General features: G+C 35.6%; 3 protein-coding genes across 3 annotated transcripts in view; 2 read left to right on the forward strand and 1 right to left on the reverse strand.

The window, feature by feature from the left end:
• The window catches only part of LOC142341766 (uncharacterized), a 553,339-nt gene that overhangs the window by 383,033 nt on the left and 152,247 nt on the right, over positions 1 to 18,059 (reverse strand). The window lies entirely within an intron of this gene.
• On the forward strand, positions 4,430 to 9,498 carry LOC142341053 (ATP-dependent Clp protease proteolytic subunit-like). The gene is made up of 3 exons (XM_075391895.1): positions 4,430 to 4,831; positions 8,566 to 8,781; positions 9,130 to 9,498. The coding sequence occupies exons 1-3, from the start codon at positions 4,477 to 4,479 to the stop codon at positions 9,321 to 9,323; spliced, it is 765 nt and encodes a 254-aa protein (XP_075248010.1). The 5' UTR covers positions 4,430 to 4,476; the 3' UTR covers positions 9,324 to 9,498.
• The window catches only part of LOC142341764 (gamma-aminobutyric acid receptor subunit rho-2-like), a 129,388-nt gene continuing 125,267 nt past the window's right edge, over positions 13,939 to 18,059 (forward strand). Inside the window, exon 1 of the mRNA XM_075392977.1 lies at positions 13,939 to 14,063. The gene's annotated coding sequence lies outside the window, so the exon portion shown is untranslated. The remainder of the gene's footprint in view (positions 14,064 to 18,059) is intronic.

The following is an 18,059-nucleotide window of genomic DNA, read 5'->3' on the forward strand; positions in this document are numbered from 1 at the left end:
TTGATCTATTTCGCAACCGTTTGAACAAATGAGTATTTTGTTTGACGCGCAGCAATTACTGGGTTGATCCTGATCTTGCCATGGATCCTTACGATAAACATTTTAGGACACGACGTTTTTAAAATATTTCCGCTATGTAAATGTTTTTCTTGTAAATTGCTGACAAGAATTTCAAATCAAAGCTTAATTAATGACAGATACTATCTATAGTAAACGAGGCCCAACGAGATAATATTACGGTTTCAGAGTTATGTTAATGGTTTCTTTTGGCTCTGACTAATTGTTTCCGTGAAAAGTTTATGGATTTCTTGAGTTTTGCGTTCATTTCTTATCTATTTTGTAGCCCAATGACTTATTGTCCCCAATCAAAGATTCAGTTATCTTTTAGGAGGTATAAATGAACCTAGAAAATTCTTTCAGTTCTTATCTAATGTCTGTTATGACTTTGAATATATTTGTTGTAAGAAAATATCGGACTCTGACACTATTTTATCAGTCTCAGTAAAAAAAAAAAGCAGTAAATGATTTCCTGTGGTTTATAAATTGATGTCCGTGACGGTTTTATGTTCACTTAACGGTTTCTTTGTTTTGATACTACGCGTTTTCAATTGTATTTTTGTGCATATTTTGCATATTTTATGAGTTCATTTTGTTCCCTTTACGAATTACACATTATTGACAAGTCCCATTGAAGGAAAGCATAGCAGGGAAAATTCACAGCGTTGGAAAAAGGCTTATCTGAATATGTTAATTGTTTTTGTTATATAGTTTATGCTTTTTGGGCGGAAACAAAGTTATCTCGCAAAATTTTGTGGGTTTTTTGTTTTTGCTTGTTTGCTTTTCTTTTTGTTTTACGCCATATAATTGATAAAGATAGGTCTCAATTGCTTCCCCAGGACGTTTAACTCAATCTAGTTTAAGTTTTCAGTTTATAGCTCTTCGTTTTAGTGAAATTCAATTTGAATTTTTTTTTTAAAAAAAGTTTTTTGAACTGTATCCTTGTTGCTTCCATTTTCGTAACCATGTTACTCAATCTCACTAAGTAGCAGTCTCAATTACTTTTCTTGATTCAAACATTTTTTTCCCGCTCGGTTATGCGTTGTGACTGCTTGCTTCGACCATTAATTTCATAAAAGTTTTTGGAGTTGCCTATACTGTTCGATTTTTGGGTTTATTGTTGTTTTCTTGTCTTTGTAGTCCTTTTATAGGAGAAGTCTTTTTGATGTTAAGCTGAGGAGAAAGTGACCATTTACAGCTCTTGCATGTAACATCTTATAATTATTGTGCCTTGAACAGTGTGCTCTCGTAAAATAGTTTGAAGTTTTGGCTTCTTTATATTTGTTATTTTGCGGGGTCGTGACTTAGTCTCATTATTAACAGGCCCAATTAGCTTCCTGAGGTGTTGCAGTTTAATGCATCACTGTTTGTTGAAATCTTAAGTCTGTTATGACTTTCGAAAATATTGAGCTTCGTCCTTTTTTTTTAAGTTTTTCGGTCAATTTGTAGCTCAATCTCTGTAAACACTGATCACAACCCGTTTCAGTGAGCTTTAATTCAATCTCTATAACGGTTTTAGCTGGAAGCATTTATTGTTTGGCTTTTTTACTACTGTTACTACGAGATTTTATAAAATTTTTTGAGATTTTTATTTGTACATTTTATAGGATTTTTGTTTTCTTTTTAATATATAACAATAATCGTAGGTCCCATTGGCTTTGAATTTTTGCGCAGTTGAACATTGGAGAATGAAATGTCTCAATTGCTTCCTATGGAGATATAATTGAACATTTTAGGGATTTTTTTTGATATCTAATGACATTAACAACAGTGAAATTAATTGTTTTCAAAAATAGGAGCGTATTTTTGAACTTCGCACCTCTTTAATCTTTCTTGTCGACCTGTTAACCAATCGTATTGAAGTCATGTCCCTTATCTTTTCTATTGAAGTGTAAGTCAAATTGTTTCGTTTAGATTTTATCTGATGCGAGTTTGATTTTGTTATGATTTTTTTTTAATTATAGACATGGAGTTTTGGTCGTAAATATTATTCGTCCTATTATCATTAATGTTCATTGGCCATCTAGCGTGGCATTATTGTATTCCATTGGTTGTTTTTTGAACGGTATGTATGTTTTTGAAAGTTTTCTAGCTCTTTATCATTTGGTAGCCAATTAAGTCAAGAATGTGGATGAGCGGGGTCGGAACCTTATGTGTTTACGCACATTACCGAGCCTCCTTTTTGTTTATTTGCTGTCACTAGGAGTTTGTGTTAATCATTCCAAGGACTAATTGCCAGACTAATTTGACATTTTTATTGACTTTTTTATTATGATTGAGTTTTTGCTCTTGACTCCTTGCATATGTGATCTGAGGATTTGAAGCAGTTCAACCCAAAAAGCAGAAGTTAACTACTAAATGTCTGATAGACGTGCGTTGAAATTGGTTTCACTTTTAAAACTTGAAAATATAAGCTCTAATTTTGTTTTTGACTTCATTGCCACTGAACCAATCAAATGAAAACCCTGTCACTTGAGAACAAGTTGTCCGATGTTAATTAGTTAAAATGCTCTTTGTGACTCGAGGAGGAGTATTGGATACGTCTTTTTTAATCAATACTTTTGGAGTGAAACTGAAGCAGGAAGTCGAAGGCGTTGAAAAACGTGGATTTAAAGTCAATAAAATTTATATAGCGGTGAGAAAAATGTTTTTTTTTTCATACCGCTAATTTTTTTGTTCTCATGCGGCTTTTCCAAAAAGTGTTTTTGTTTTAACTATTTTAATTGAATTTTTTTAATAGACTAACGTAATGATACTAAGGTTGTTTTGATAGATTAATAAATTCCTTGTTACTATGAGGAGTTTTATGCTATATTAGTTTTGTTGGAATTTTTTGCGGATTTGTTGGATGCTTTGGCCATTTTTGTCCGATTATATCTTGATTATGTTAACCGAGAATCAAATAAACCTCTATTGCTGGTACAAATTTCTGGTGACCGGCTCATTACACTTAGTTTGTATAAAACTGGTTTGGTGAGAAATATACAAAAAGTTGCGAAAATGTTAGTTCGTGCGTTAATGTTAGCTTGCCTGTTATTAGCCCTCAAAGCAGAAGTTAACTACTAAATGTCTGATAGACGTGCGTTGAAATTGGTTTCACTTTTAAAACTTGAAAATATAAGCTCTAATTTTGTTTTTGACTTCATTGCCGCTGAACCAATCAAATGAAAACCCTGTCACTTGAGAACAAGTTGTCCGATGTTAATTAGTTAAAATGCTCTTTTTGACTCGAGGAGGAGTATTGGATACGTCTTTTTTAATCAATACTTTTGGAGTGAAACTGAAGCAGGAAGTCGAAGGCGTTGAAAAACGTGGATTTAAAGTCAATAAAATTTATATAGCGGTGAGAAAAATGTTTTTTTTTCATACCGCTAATTTTTTTGTTCTCATGCGGCTTTTCCAAAAAGTGTTTTTGTTTTAACTATTTTAATTGAATTTTTTTTAATAGACTAACGTAATGATACTAAGGTTGTTTTGATAGATTAATAAATTCATTGTTACTATGAGGAGTTTTATGCTATATTAAAGTTTTGTTGGAATTTTTTGCGGATTTGTTGGATGCTTTGGCCATTTTTGTCCGATTATATCTTGATTATGTTAACCGAGAATCGAATAAACCTCTATTGCTGGTACAAATTTCTGGTGACCGGCTCATTACACTTAGTTTGTATAAAACTGGTTTGGTGAGAAATATACAAAAAGTTGCGAAAATGTTAGTTCGTGCGTTAATGTTAGCTTGCCTGTTATTAGCCCTCAATTGCACGAGAAGAAGTTTCTGGCTCTTTTGTTTACTCTTATTAAAAGAAGAGAAGGTAAAATTTTCTATTTTTTGCAGTGTTTTGGTTTATTTTGTCATTTGACTTCAGATAGTTTTCTGTTGTTGTTCTAGCAGATGTATTAGTTTTTTTCAATGGATGCTTTTTTGCGGCCACGACGACTCGCTGAGTGGTTTCGGAATTCTTCCGGCTACGTTTGACTTTGCTATTTACTTTTACGCGCTTGACTTCTTGATTTGTATGTGATCTAAATGTATAGTTTTAAGCTGCTGAAACCCTATTAATTGCAATTTTTTTGAAAGTCAAATGAAAAGTGTTTAACTTACTGTCCTTAAATTTAGTGGCATGTATTACCACTAGCAGCATAATTTGAACCCCCAGTAAACTTACTGGGCCGATTCTGCCTCCTTTCCCAGTGGAAGCAGGCTGCAGTAGAATCAAGCGCCCATCAATCGTTCGAGAACATCCGGCTGACATTATGTTGATTTAGGACTTGATTGCCACCTGTTCTCTGCGAATTGTTGCTACAGCCATCTGAGGCTAATGAGAACACAGTAATGATTGTCGAGCACATGCAATTGAGCTGGGAGAGATTCCTTTTCAGTCTGCTTTCTCCATTTCTTTTTTAATTTAAGGTACTAAAATGTTGGTGAAAAGTCTTGCCGGATGTGTCCAGTTAAAACGTGCAACAATTGATACTTTACTGCATGGAATCAGGCCTTCAACCAAATCAAAAATGGCGATCAACTATTTTGCATTCAGTGGTTCAAGATGTTTGAGTACGTCGTGTAAGCGCAATTTATACGTCCCTATAGTGGTAGAACAGTCAGGGAGAGGCGAGCGTGCATACGATATTTACAGTCGACTGCTGAAAGAGAGAATAATTTGTGTGTTTGGAAATGTAACAGACGAACTATCTAGTTTGGTTGTAGCACAAATGCTCTTTTTGCAATCTGAAGATGCGAGGAAGCCGGTGCATATGTACATTAACAGCCCTGGTATGTAGTTTTGTATATGAGATAGGAACTGGTTGATCTGAGGGACTTAATAATAATTATATGATAAACCTGTGGATCGAGTATCACAGGAAATGTGTACAGCGTTCAAACACCTGAGTTTGAGAAGCACCCTTGTTAATTGCTCTCGTAGAGAAGCAATTATTGCAAACGTGTGTTCTTTATTTTATGCAAAATTTTCGCTTGACCGTTTTGACTTTTCGAGTGACTTTTACGCCCTTGACTTTTTTGAGTTTTGCGTGATCTAAAATTCCCTCTCAATCACAATTTCAAGCAGGTGAACTCAATTGGCGGCAATTTAATACTAAAATTCAAATGAAACGTGCGCCGAAACTGGTGCCATTTTTCACTTTAAATCTTAATAGTTGTTATATATTAACCTCTAATGTGGTTATTTGAAGCCCACTATTGAACTTCTTAGTCCGATTTTGCCCCTCCCGCACCGACTGAAGCAGGCTGAAATTGATTAGAGCTCCCACTAGTCGTTCGAGAGCGATTCTTCCGACGTTTAGTCGGTTATGTTTTCTTGAAAGTTATCTTGTTCGTTCGATAAAATCAATCCAACTTCTATCAAAACGTGATGTATCAATAGCTTAAATCAAATTTCATCGAAGCTATCAAAGTGAAGACTCGCAGTTTGTGACGACGTTTTCAACTGAAATTAGATGCAATTTAGCCATTTGTACGAAAACTGTAAGGCGACGGTTTGTAATTTCTCAAAGTTTAAGAGGATGCAGATAGCAATCAGCTGGCAAATGTTCTTTTGCAAAATTATATATGAAATGTAATTAAAATTCAGTCACATTATTTTGCGAGTCTTACCAGTTTGAAAAAAAATCGTCCCAGTGGTCATTTACTAATTTATCTCAAACAAAGTTTGCAGCAATCATATTAGTTATGCTGGTCGTTTTTGCTTTGTGATTTTTGTCGTTGGATAGATATATCACCATGTCGTCTCGTCCTCTAACCCATATTCTCTTTCTATCACCCCATTCCCTCACTCGTTCAGTCTCTCCACCTCTTTCCACCAGTTACTCTGCACGCTCGACTCCCACACTGGTTTTTGTACGGTACCTACGTATATTGAGAGTTATACACATTGATCGTTTTGATTTCATCTTGGCGTATAGATAGCTGTTGGTCTTTAAGGCTTCGAAGGCGATTTCTTAGCTCGGTTAACGTTTGGTCTTATCAGTCATTGTTTATTTGTACTTTCAATCAGCGTTTTCTTTGAACATCGCATGATTCTAGGAATCAAATTGACATCTATGAAAAATTGCAAATTATTTGGTATTAATAGCTGCGGTAGCTGGATGGGGACAATGAAGGCTATATCTAGCTTTTTATTACGAGCGTCTCTTATTCAATCACGGTTTTCTCTAAAAAAAGCATGTACCCGTAAAGGTCGTACACGTTATTCAATCACTTGTCTGTTAAAAAAACATGTACCCGTTACTGTTGTTTACTCAATTAGAGGTCAAGGGAGGCAAGAGATTAGAATTTTTGGTGAGGACATTTCCATTTAAGCTCAATACTAAAAAATGGTTCAGACGTTCAAAATTCACTATATTATTTCTCATCAAAAAAATTATTAAAACTGATTTATGACAATCCAATAGTTGTTTCTACTGCAATACCACGTTTGTATGTTTGCGTATAAAATACAGGAAGACAAAAGGGTGCGATTAAATATGGATCACGTCAGCTCTTTGGTAGTGAAGAATTTGATGCACATTTAAATTGGAACGGAGCCAGTAGTGTCAAAGCTAGACCAAAGTCAGTACTAGACCAAAGTCAGTACAATTTTTCGGAGTACTGCTGGAAAATTAAAGCAAACTCGGTTCTGATTTAGAGGGCTTGAGTATTTAATTGTTTAGTAACGCCCAAGCTAGTTCTGATATCGTTTTTTACAATTCCAAGAATTTGATTTGTATGGGGCGCTGAATTTTTTTGAAGATCTGTTCACATATTTTGATGCTTTGCCAAAACACATCGGAGTGGTGATTTCTAGTCACGCCAAAGCGAGAAGCGGAGTTAAAAAAAAAGGGGTTCTAAAAAACACCGAATTTTCTGAGTATTTAAAGTTTTTTGTGAAGTTCCAGGCAGTGTATTTTACAGGTATTATGTTAGATTTACAGGTATTATGTTAGATGAGTAATTGTTGCAATATTACAAAATTTTTATTTCGAAAGAGACAATGCACGTTTACAATCATTAAGGATAAAGAGAAATTACACTTACATTTATTGCAAATGGCAACAAAACCAAAACTATGATTTTTATAGTTTACCAAAACTATGATTTTTATAGTTCGCAACAAACTGTTTAAAAAATCTTTTAGATTTTTTAGATGTCGCGTAAGAACATGGGCAAATTAAAAGGTTTTTAGGTAACTTGTCCAAGACTTCAACACCTCTCTCTTTGGATTAGGTTTTTGTCGTAGTGTTTGCTCCTGCTAACTTTGATGAAAAAATTTTCCCCTTCTTCGATGTTTTTAGCAGTTAGAATTAGGTAGCGAGATTCCATTTTGTCTATTGGCTTTTGGTTTTTGATTACTCATCACCAAGAGAAAGAGGTAGCAGGTTAATCTGTGGTCACGAAAGAGGCGAACAGGCAGTATTTTCTCCTGGAGCTTAATATCTATAGATGATTCGATTTTCGAACAATGATAACACACTTTTATTGGCCAGCTAACTTGTTATCAATTGTGCTCAATAGTACGGCTGGATGTTGTAAATGGCTAATTACTAAAGAATTTATCATAGCAAAGTGGCCTTTTCGGTGGAAGTCTCTCAAGTTGTATATGCATTTAATATTTTGGGCCGTTTTCGAGAGCAGTTTCTTAACTCCTGTTTGATAGCTGAGCTCATTATCTACAGTTGCACCCAGATATTTCACTTGGATTTTCTCTTGATTTTCCTGTTGTCAAATTTCTAGTGATTGTGGTTGATCTTTACCAAATGCAATAAAGTCAGTTTTATCTGCATTTAAGTGCCAGTGCCGTAAAATAGTCCAGTATTACTTCTATTGAGTGCGCAAGTGACTTTTTACAGTTTTCAAAGCGTTCTTGAGGCGTGAAGGTTTTTCATTGAAGGTGTTTTCTGTTTTTTCTCATTGGTTTTCGAAGTCCATTCATAGTTGTTCCGAGGTCTATTTTGTTTTTTCATTGAATTTTATCTCAGGTCAATTTTTTCATTGAATTGTATTTCAGGACTTGTCCTGCTGGGTTCCTATTTGATTTAAGAAGTGAGAGCTCTTAATTTTCAATACTTTTGTGAATTGTTCGAAACTGTGATTCGAACTCACATGTCCTGTTAATCCTTGCATGCAATTTTTTCGTGAGCTTTTGTCTGACCGACCTGAGTTGGAGCTGAAATCTATTCCATTATCTGCCTCCTCTTTGCCCTAACGTCTGATTGATGAATTGAGCGGAAATAGGAAGGATACGGATAAGCGACAAGGATAAGCGTTTGGAAGGATAAGGAAGAAGTTTGTTTGTCAGTATTATATCCTTATTTATGTCAATTTGTTCGGTAGGCCAACGATTTGCGGCATCCGATCTTAGATAATTTATACCAGCAAGTTTTAGGTCGTACTTCAATGAGCGCATAAATGCATATCGCTTACTTACACTGGGTCATTAAATTTGGAGTTATTCACTGCCGAACTATTGAGATCTTCAAATGATGGTTTTAGACTGACGTGTTTGTTGTTAGGTGGCGTGGTGACATCGGGATTAGCAATATACGATACAATGCAGATTATATCTTGCCCTGTACACACGTGGTGTCTGGGACAAGCAGCCTCAATGGGTTCTCTTTTGCTCACCGGGGGAGAGAAGGGACAAAGGAGGGCTCTCCCTAATTCCAGGGTCATGGTTCATCAACCACATGGTGGTGCTAGAGGTCAAGCTAGTGACATTCAAATTCAAGGTCGGTTGATGTGCCTGTTTGGGTTTAGTTATTGTGAATCGTGGTCTTTAGTCAGTGTAATCAGATGATTTTTTTTACTTGATTTAATCTGTCTTAAGTGGATTATCTTATACAAAATAGTTGATATAAATAAGTAATACTGTGGAATTTAATCCATAGGGCACTTCATTATGGAGTTTGTTGGAATTCTAAATATTACTAACCTGCACAAGCCTTTATTCTAATACTGTTTATTACTGATAAGAACAACAACTCTGACTGTTAAATTTCTAGCCGTCTTGTTGTTCCAATTGAGAAGAGTAGGTTATATGTATTCCATATCTGGCATATGTTTTGATCGACTTTTAGCGGAAGAGATAGTGAAGTTGAAGAAGCAGCTGTACAATCTGTACGTGAGACACACAGGCATGGAGTATGAGGAGATAGAGAGAATGATGGACAGAGACAAGTTCCTCTCTCCTCAAGAGGCTGTCTCTCTCGGAATTATTGACCACGTTGAAGGATTACCACCAACTGATTCAAACAATGAAACAAACAAATAGATTTATATGTATAATTTGAATTGTTAAAAAACCTTTTTTATTCTAGTCGAATTTTGATGGTTCCTTACTTCTTGATGCAGCCCTATTGATAATGTAAGGCAAGCTATTTGATTTTATCACTAGGGCTCACGCGAGCAGTTGAAGAGAGACTCCTGAAAACAGTTTCTGCTATTTATTTATCTGAGTCTGAGGATCTGCCCAATTAAGGTAGCAAATTGATTACCATTTTGTTTAACCGTTTTGATTTTTGTCACCGTATAGTGTCTCTTAATACTTGGCTGAAATGCTTTTTGATAACTCCAAACTTGCTTCAATCATCTGCGGAAGATCATAATAAGCTGAAATTGAACCGACTGAAGTACTCTACGAGATTTGATGTTTAAGATGAAAACGCATGTCTCTACGTAATTTGTCAAGTCTTCGAAAATACAGAAATTTATTTGCTCAAAGCTGCGTAAAATGTTCGAACAAAACTGGCTCTGAAATGCCACTCGACAGGTCACGCGACTTGATTGGACCAAAGTACCCCGGAAACAGTAATGTCAGACAAATACTTTTCAAGAGAAACGCGAATGAATCGGAAATAGAGCAAAGATATCGTGAGTTCCGGGAACAGACCGAGCAATGGCACGTCAATTACTGGGAGAGACATAATTCAGAATTCATGAATGCTAAAAAGGTGTATATTGCTGAGACAGTTTTAGAAAAACAGAAAAATTTGGCGAACTCAGAAAGTGATGAAACGGAGTTAACTGCTGAAGAAATGAGCATGTTTTACAAAAACTACTTGCTTCAAACACGAGCCAGACATTTAGCTTATAATAAAGAATGGTATAAAAGGAACTTTTACATAGTTTATATGTCAATGTTAGTGAAAATTTCTCAAGTAAGAGAGAAATTAAGATTTTAGTTTGAAAATTTCTTCATCAAGAGTGCAAAGAACCAAGAAATGTGAACTTACTGAGCTGGCTTGAAACGCTGTACAGAAACAAGAACGGTGCTTATTATTTGCAAAGAAAACTAATCGAAAAAAATGTCGTTTGGAGGTACGTTTTTAGCAGACTATTTGCTCCATTTTTAGGTCTGAAACTTCCGTGAGTGCCAGATTGGCCCGTAAGTGGTGCAATTTTTTGCAAATTATGTAGCAGTTTTAACTGGTAGTTTTGTTCATAAGATTAAAGATTTTTTAGCAGCCGCGAAGCGATTGCGAGGCCGTTCTCTTTGTGATCCCTTAACAATTTGATGCGTGAATTTTCCGAGTACAAGAGGGGCTTTCTTCATGAATTTTACCCCATGGAAGCTGAATTTGTGAGCGTATCTTCTTGCTTACTCTTTTTGGGATGAGTGTTGAGGTCATTCCGCTGATGTATCATACATAATTTAGCGCGCTAAAGATAAGAGTTTCTGTACTCTTTTATTGCATCTAAATTGAGAGTGTAAACTCTTATTGAATTTGAGTGGCGGTCATCCAATTTATATTGCTATAACGCTATGTTACTTGGTTTAAAAACATGTATAGAAATGGAACTCAATTTCGTTTCGAGTAGCGCCTTTCGTCTTCTATCCCAGTGGCTTTCGTCTTCGATCTGAGCTGGCTGTTTTGCGGGTATTGTCCTGCGATCTGCCTGCTATGTATTTAGAGCTTCAATTGATTGCAATGGGTTTTTGTTTTTCAACATTTGTTATAACTTTGTAGCTTAGAAAAAGCACAGTTTCGTAAAATCGAAGAAAAATAGCAAAATAAATGGTGTGACTTTACTGGTATAGGAACACATCCGATTCAATTTGAAATCTGAATGTACCCAAAGGGGTCTTTGAAGCATCATAGCTGTTCGTGCTAACGGTTGTGCTGTTATTTCGACTTTTTGTGTTAAATTTTTCACCGCTTTACTGTATTGGGGTTCCCACTATGTGAATTAACTTTTGTGTTTGTGGAGATGTTTTTCTACAAATTGAAAAATTTGGTTCAATTTTTTGGGCGCTATTAATTGGAAGCGGCAATCTGTACCGTAAAAATTCACGTATATGAAAAGTAGCTTGTAATTCATTCTCTTGCAATTAAAACACCAATAATATGATTAAGTAGCGTGACGGATTATAAATTGCTCTCAAAAGTTTTTAGCAATTATTTTAGTCCTGTGGTCTTTTTAATGTGATTTTTTGCTTGAACGAATTTTTGTCTGACCCATTATATTGTTCATCCTCAAAAACGGGATAAGCATTTAACGCTCGGAGGGCTTAAGTTCTCGTAGAGCCTTATACCTAACCAGTGTCTAAGAACGGTTTACTAAAACTGTTTTGAGACAATTTGATGGTGAAAAGTGCGGTTCTTAGTCTTGAAAGTGTGACCCCGCCTCAGGCACCCCACCCCCCCCCCCCCCCCCCCAAAAAAAAAGTTAATCATCCCCCCTCCACTCAATCACCCCGTTCGCCCCAACACATCCGAGTCTTTCCTCTAGCTGGCGTTTGCAACTCCCCTCTCTTCCTGCCCCCTAATCGTTCGCTGAACCCCCCCCCCCCCCCAATCCGCTACCCCCAATCACCCCGCCCAATGCAAACATCTCTAAGACGCAGCTGGGTACTACCAAAGCCAACCCGTCGTTTGAGAGCAATTCGCCTGACATCAGCAAAGCGGTTCGAGATAATAAGTCAGAATTTGGAAGTGACTTCTGCAGAGTCACGTAACCATGCTTAAAACACGAAACTCGCACGTTTTAAAATTACAAAAGTCAACTTCTGGCTAAGCAGACAATCGCACTTTAACTTTGGCACTGCAGACTTTCCGAATTGTTTATGAAGCTTCTAGGATCGGAACATTGAAACCACCATCCAACTACGATTTCAATTTTAGAGGTCTTTGTATTGTAGCGTTTTCCTGCTGTCTTTGTGACTGCTTTTTATCATTTTTCAACTGAGTTTTTGTTTCATATATCGTTTTTAATTGCTCTCAAACGAAGTTTGTAGCAATGATATTAGTGATGTTGGTCTTTTTTGGATCTATTCTGTTTCGGCCCCCCAGCTTAGTGAGCATAAATTTTTTATGACCCCCAGGCGGACGTGCTATTTTCTTACATAGTAACGTGCTATATAACAACATATAATTTGTAACTGGGGTCATAAAAACACTGGGGGCCGAAACAGAATAGATCCCTTTTTTTAATGCGATTTTTTGCTTGACCGATTTTTCGTCTGATTCATTTGACTTTTCGTCCTCAAAAACAGATCTTTTTCGTTTTTGTCCCCCCCCCGCAGCGTAGTGAGCGCATATTATTTGCACCCCCAGACGCACGTACCATGTTTTTACATAAAGATTTTTTAAGTGATTGCACGTGCTCTGTAACTGGGGGCGCATAACGTACTGGGGCACAATCAGAAGATCCAAAATCTCTTAGAGCCATCTCTTTGAGCTAACTGGTATCCACGTATGCGATTCACAAACTGTTTTGGAGACTTATACTTATGGTGTGAAGGGCGGTTCTTAGAAGTTGTAGAAATTGAGCCCCCCAATCCCTACCCCTGCTTATCGTTCAGTTCGTAAGGGCCCCGTGAGACCGAGAGCCCCGAAGACCCCCCTCCCACTGTTCCCCCATCCACTGTTGCCCCCCCCGCTGCGCTTACTTAACTCACGACTCTTTAATTAAGCTAAAGCTAGCCTCATTAAACCGTGGCTAGCTACTGACTGACAAAGCCAACCGGTCGTTTGAAAGCAATTCGCCCGACGTTAGTCGGTTATGTTAGTTACTTTGAGGCAACTTTTTTGTGAGCATTTGTTCAGTCCTTAATTTTTTCCCAACGTCTTTCGCTTACTTCAATTTAATCGCGAAACTTAAAGATAACATCATTCTTAAAGTGAAGGTCCTGGAGCCTTTGTAATAATTTTTGAAAAGCTGTTTCAGTGAACTGTAGCTGAGAGCAATGTGTTTATTAATTTGATCTGCTCATCAGTTTTTTGCTCTTTTTCATACTGCTAGAGCGATTAGCAATGGCAGTTCTTTCAGGTTAGGTAGCGCAAAATTACTTCAACCGTTAAAGTCTGAAAAGTTAACCATTTCCTTGTGCCGATGCACAACAAAACATTATGCTAGTTTTATGCCCATATTTAGACATTTTGTTTGTATTAAACTACTTAAGAGCTAGGTTTTTAGTTGCTAAGGTGTTTGCAAACGTTTAATACCTAAATGTTTTTTTTGTATAGTTACTCGGCAGTTATCATTTTAGTTCAATCGGAAGCTTACATGGTTTAAAAAACCCGAGTTGTTCACAAATACTGCATGAGAAGAGGATATAAGACAGTATATGAATACTTTATCTTTACCAGCCGCAGGTGAGGTAAGAGCCTTCGACTGTTTGCTAATGAAGAGCGAGAGGGAAAGTGTTGGAGGTTGTTTTTGCTTGAGGAGGTTTGTTGTTTCGAACAATAAGTGGACAGATACGCTGACGAGCAAACAATACACACCCGAGCACCTACAGTAGAACAGGGAAGTAGATAACTTTCAGAAGTTGTCAGCTGCCGCCCCATTCATTTTGTTTACTTCGATTATTACCTTCTTTTCTTCCCACTTTTCCTCTCTTCAATTCACTTTTCTCCCCTTTTGTCTATATTTGCTCAGAGTGAGAGAGAATAACAGATAGCAATCAGATGGTTCGCGATTGTTAAATTTGCTCTCTCGTTCCCTTGTCTCTATCATTTGAGCACGCAATCCAATGTCTGCTTGTCACTATTGGCTTCCGGATATGCTGGTGGGTGTATTTTTTATCAGGTTGATTTTCCTCAAAACAAAGCAGTCTGAAAGCAGTATGCAATTGGAAGACACTACCAGCTCAATAATATTGACAAAGTGACTGAACTGAAAAAGAAAAATGAACTGAAATTTTTTAAAATGAATGGCCAGTTTATAACAGAACTTCAGATAGTAGAACGGAAGAAGTCATTAGCTGCTAATCAGTATGTAAAGTTTGTGTCAGCGTGTTGGTAATTCGGTTCAGTATGCGAACTATGCTAGCCGGGCTTTTTTGTTCGGTCATTTTCGATACCGCTAAATATTCGTGAGTGGTTTCATTTGAAAACCTTCGGTGTTCAAAGGAAAATTTCCCCCGAAAATGAATGAGGTTTTGTAAAATCTAGGTGCTCCCTAAACTTTATGGCCGACTAACCGATTTGTCCAACAAAAAAGAATCACCAGTAAGTTCTGTGAGCTGTTTAATTTTGGGAGACCATTTTAATAGTTTTAGTAGTTAATAGTAGGTTCGAGTTTAGGCTACAAAGACGCTTATAAAAATCAATTGAAAGTCTAGAGAGAACTTTCTTTTAAAAAAGAATCTTAAAAGCTTGAAAAAAGTATCGCTTCATACTCACAGTATTTGTCAAAAAAGTATTTAGAAAAAAAATACTTGGCGAACTTTGATAGACTAGATATCAGAAGCTCGTCTCAGTCAGCATAGTTTTAATTAATTTAATATTTTCTGCTCTGGATACTTGTTTCTTGAAGTTCTAATTTTCCTTGTTGTTCGTTTGCAATTTTCTGGATTCAAATGACTAAATCCGGTCAAATGACAAAATCGGTCAAATGACAAAATCACAGGAAAATTAAATTTCGAACGACATTTTGACAAAACTTGAACATTCTCAAGTTTTCTACCCTTACCAGAAAAAAAATTCCAAGAAAATTTTATCGAATTTTTCAAAATCAACAAAATTCTCAAATGTTATTGTATCAAGCCACCCTAAAGTTTTTTCATGGATGCTACGCGCAAGTACAGTTGACTGACATTCTTCGTTAGTATAAAGTTGAGCAGTAAAAATTGAAAATTTTTAACTTTGATTAGTTTCAACTCATAGCAGATATTTAGACTACTTTCTCAACCAATTGGATGCTCAGAATTAATTAAATCACGGAAACCAGGAGCTAAACAAATATATCAAAAACTTTGATTAACAAAGGACTAAATAACATAATATGTTTCAGGATAAAATTATATGTTATTGTCAAAAATATATCACATTAGAATGAAAGAGCTTAAAATGTTTGTGCTTTGCTTTGGGTAACTTTATTTGTTGCAGTTACGCCTCTGAACTGAAGATTTGTCTGCGAAGTTTTTGTGTCTGTTCTTACGTTGGACATTTTTTTGTGCGATTATTGTTTGTGTGCACTCGTGCATAGACAAATATAATTAGCTTCATTGTGAAAGTCGTAACAAATTGATTCAATCTAGGTTTGAAAGGATGCCAAAAACTTGCTAAAATCTAATTTCTTATCAAAAAGAGAAGAACTGAGTTTCGAACTTTTTGCGTCCAAACGGCATTGTTTGTTTGAACGGTATTGTTTGAACGGCATTGCTGCTATTTTGTCAATTTACCCAAAATAATGTCTTCACTATATTTTGATTTCATAAGCAGCTTTGAATTTACTAGAACAACAGGTTGGCACTATTCCAGGTTTTAATTCAACGGGATGCCCTGTATCGAGTGGCTTCTGCCCAATTGTTAAACAGCGAGACTAAAATAAAATTAATTTAGCAATTTTTTACGTATTCTAAAATTTACTGGTGTAACTTATCAAGGACAACTGTAAACGGGTAGATATCAAATTAAAGAAAACTAAGAGAGAGAGAGAGAGAGAAAATTTGAACTTTTTATATTATTGATTAAGCAAAAAGCTAAACGACCCGAGAGATCGTAAAAGTTGTGCCCTTGTAGCCAACGGAAATTGATTCAAATGAGTAGAAACGACAGAAAGGTGATGTGTCGCGGTTTTGTCAAAACGTGCTGAGAAATTGAGCAAAATGTTCAAATTAGTAATCAGGACAGTTTTCACGAAAATTTTCTTGCGGATTTTCTTGCATTGCTCAAAGTACGAGCAACGCAAGAACAGACGTTAAAAAACTCAGGACAATAAAAAACTTAGCCGAATATCAAGACAATAAAATAAACTCAAGTCAAATACAAGAAATGCTTACAATGTTTTACAGAATGCTTAGTTTCAGAAGTTGTGTGAAAATATAATTATGAACAAGGAGGCTCAGTAATGTGCGACCGCACATAATTTTCTGACCCCACTCAGCCACGTTTTTGACTCAATTGTCCACCAAAAGTGGAAGAGATTGAAAACTTTCAAAAATCACTTACTGCTCGAATGTAATTGGTTTTTCCGTCAAGAAATTGAGTTGAGCTCAAAACCAATATACAAAAAAAACAATAACTTATTAGAGAGCCGATTATAACTGGCATTAAGAAGAGTAAGAGACAAGAGAAATAAAAAAAGTCAAATAAAAACAAACCGCATTACTTAAGACCAAAAGTCAATGTCTATCTGTTTAAGAAAAAATTAATGAAGAGGTAACAATATTATCAGATAAAAACTGAAGAGAACCAATTGACCAGCCTGTTACCAACGATATAGAATCCATCTTCTTTGAGAATATTTAACAAATAGACCAAAACCAAATAGGGTAATATTAAAAAACAAAATGTTTAAACTTGAAAACAAAACGTTTGAAAACAACTAAAATCAAAGTCATGAAAACAACTAATCCCTCAACTTTAAATTTATACCTTCATTCGAAACCATTGAGATCTTTATTTATCAATGTCATACAACAACAAAAAGAAATTTCGGCACAAATCAAGAAGTCAATTCAATTTTGCGAGGAAACTGTGTCGAAGCCTATAAGATCAAAATCCATTCAATAAAATTTTCAAATATAGTGGATTGCTCCTTTTTTCAACGGTGTTAATGCGATATGCGACTTTTAATAAATGTGCTTTTGACATGGCAATGCGCAAGACAGAAAAATTAACCCAAAAAGGGGAAAATGTCGATAAAATAAATAGAAAATTTTTGAACACGCGTAGCATCAACGCCAAAAATCATTCAATCAAATAACGAAAACAATAATTTAGTCTAAAATATGAATAACCTGAAAAAATATGACCTTTCTCTATGATAAGACTACTTTCAAAGATTGCAAAATAGGATTGAAATTGGCAAATCTCTCTAAAAAAAAACTTTTTTGAAATTAAGTTCCTAAATCAAATTTCTAAATTTTTTTCAAAAAACCAGTCAGACAAAATAGCTTCATTCTAAATAGTTTAAGCTGCTACTGCTCAGGAAGATAAATGTACATGCCATTAGTGAAACGAAGTCAAAAGACTGCAAATTAACACAATACAGGCAGAACTCAAAGTCTCGCGAACATTTTTACGCAAAGGGTGTTGAAGACGAAAAGCCATATGCTTTTGGCTGAAATTGGTTTGTAAGTTCATTGACCTCTTTTAGTCTATGAACTATGTTGTTGCTATTTGAGGTTTGAATTGAAATTATTCTGGTCTGTAAGATAAAAAACAAAAGGCAAAAGTATTTTTTAAAAAATTATAGAGCACCTCATTAGAATCCGACTCATTCTTGAAGTATAAGTCTCCACAACTAGATCAAAACTGATCTGGTTCCTGCTTCTTTTTCATTCAATTTCATTTCTACCAAATGTTTCTGAAGCTGTTGATTTGTCTAAAAATCAGTTCATCAAAAATAAATGATGAATTTTAGATATTTCTCGAGTTATTTTACCAATAAAAAAAGGTATCAACTAAAATCAAAAGAAAATTTTTTAATGCTTCCTATTTACCAATTAGAAGTTTAGTTACTTAGAATCAACCCTAACACTACAATAAGAACACCAAATGCTTGAAAATCTCAAGAATTCTTTAAAAAACAATATATCGGAGCCATAAAAACCATG

The sequence above is a fragment of the Convolutriloba macropyga genome, chromosome 6 (genome assembly GCF_964194025.1).
Source record: "Convolutriloba macropyga chromosome 6, txConMacr16.3, whole genome shotgun sequence".
In the NCBI taxonomy this organism is placed as follows: domain Eukaryota; kingdom Metazoa; phylum Xenacoelomorpha; order Acoela; family Convolutidae; genus Convolutriloba; species Convolutriloba macropyga.

Coding starts and splice junctions, on each gene's coding strand:
- LOC142341053 (XM_075391895.1), top strand. CDS start 4,477: ATGTTGGTGAAAAGTCTTGCCGGATGTGTCCAGTTAAAACGTGCAACA. Junction 4,832..8,565: donor TATGTACATTAACAGCCCTG/GTATGTAGTTTT, acceptor GTTTGTTGTTAG/GTGGCGTGGTGACATCGGGA. Junction 8,782..9,129: donor TAGTGACATTCAAATTCAAG/GTCGGTTGATGT, acceptor ATCGACTTTTAG/CGGAAGAGATAGTGAAGTTG.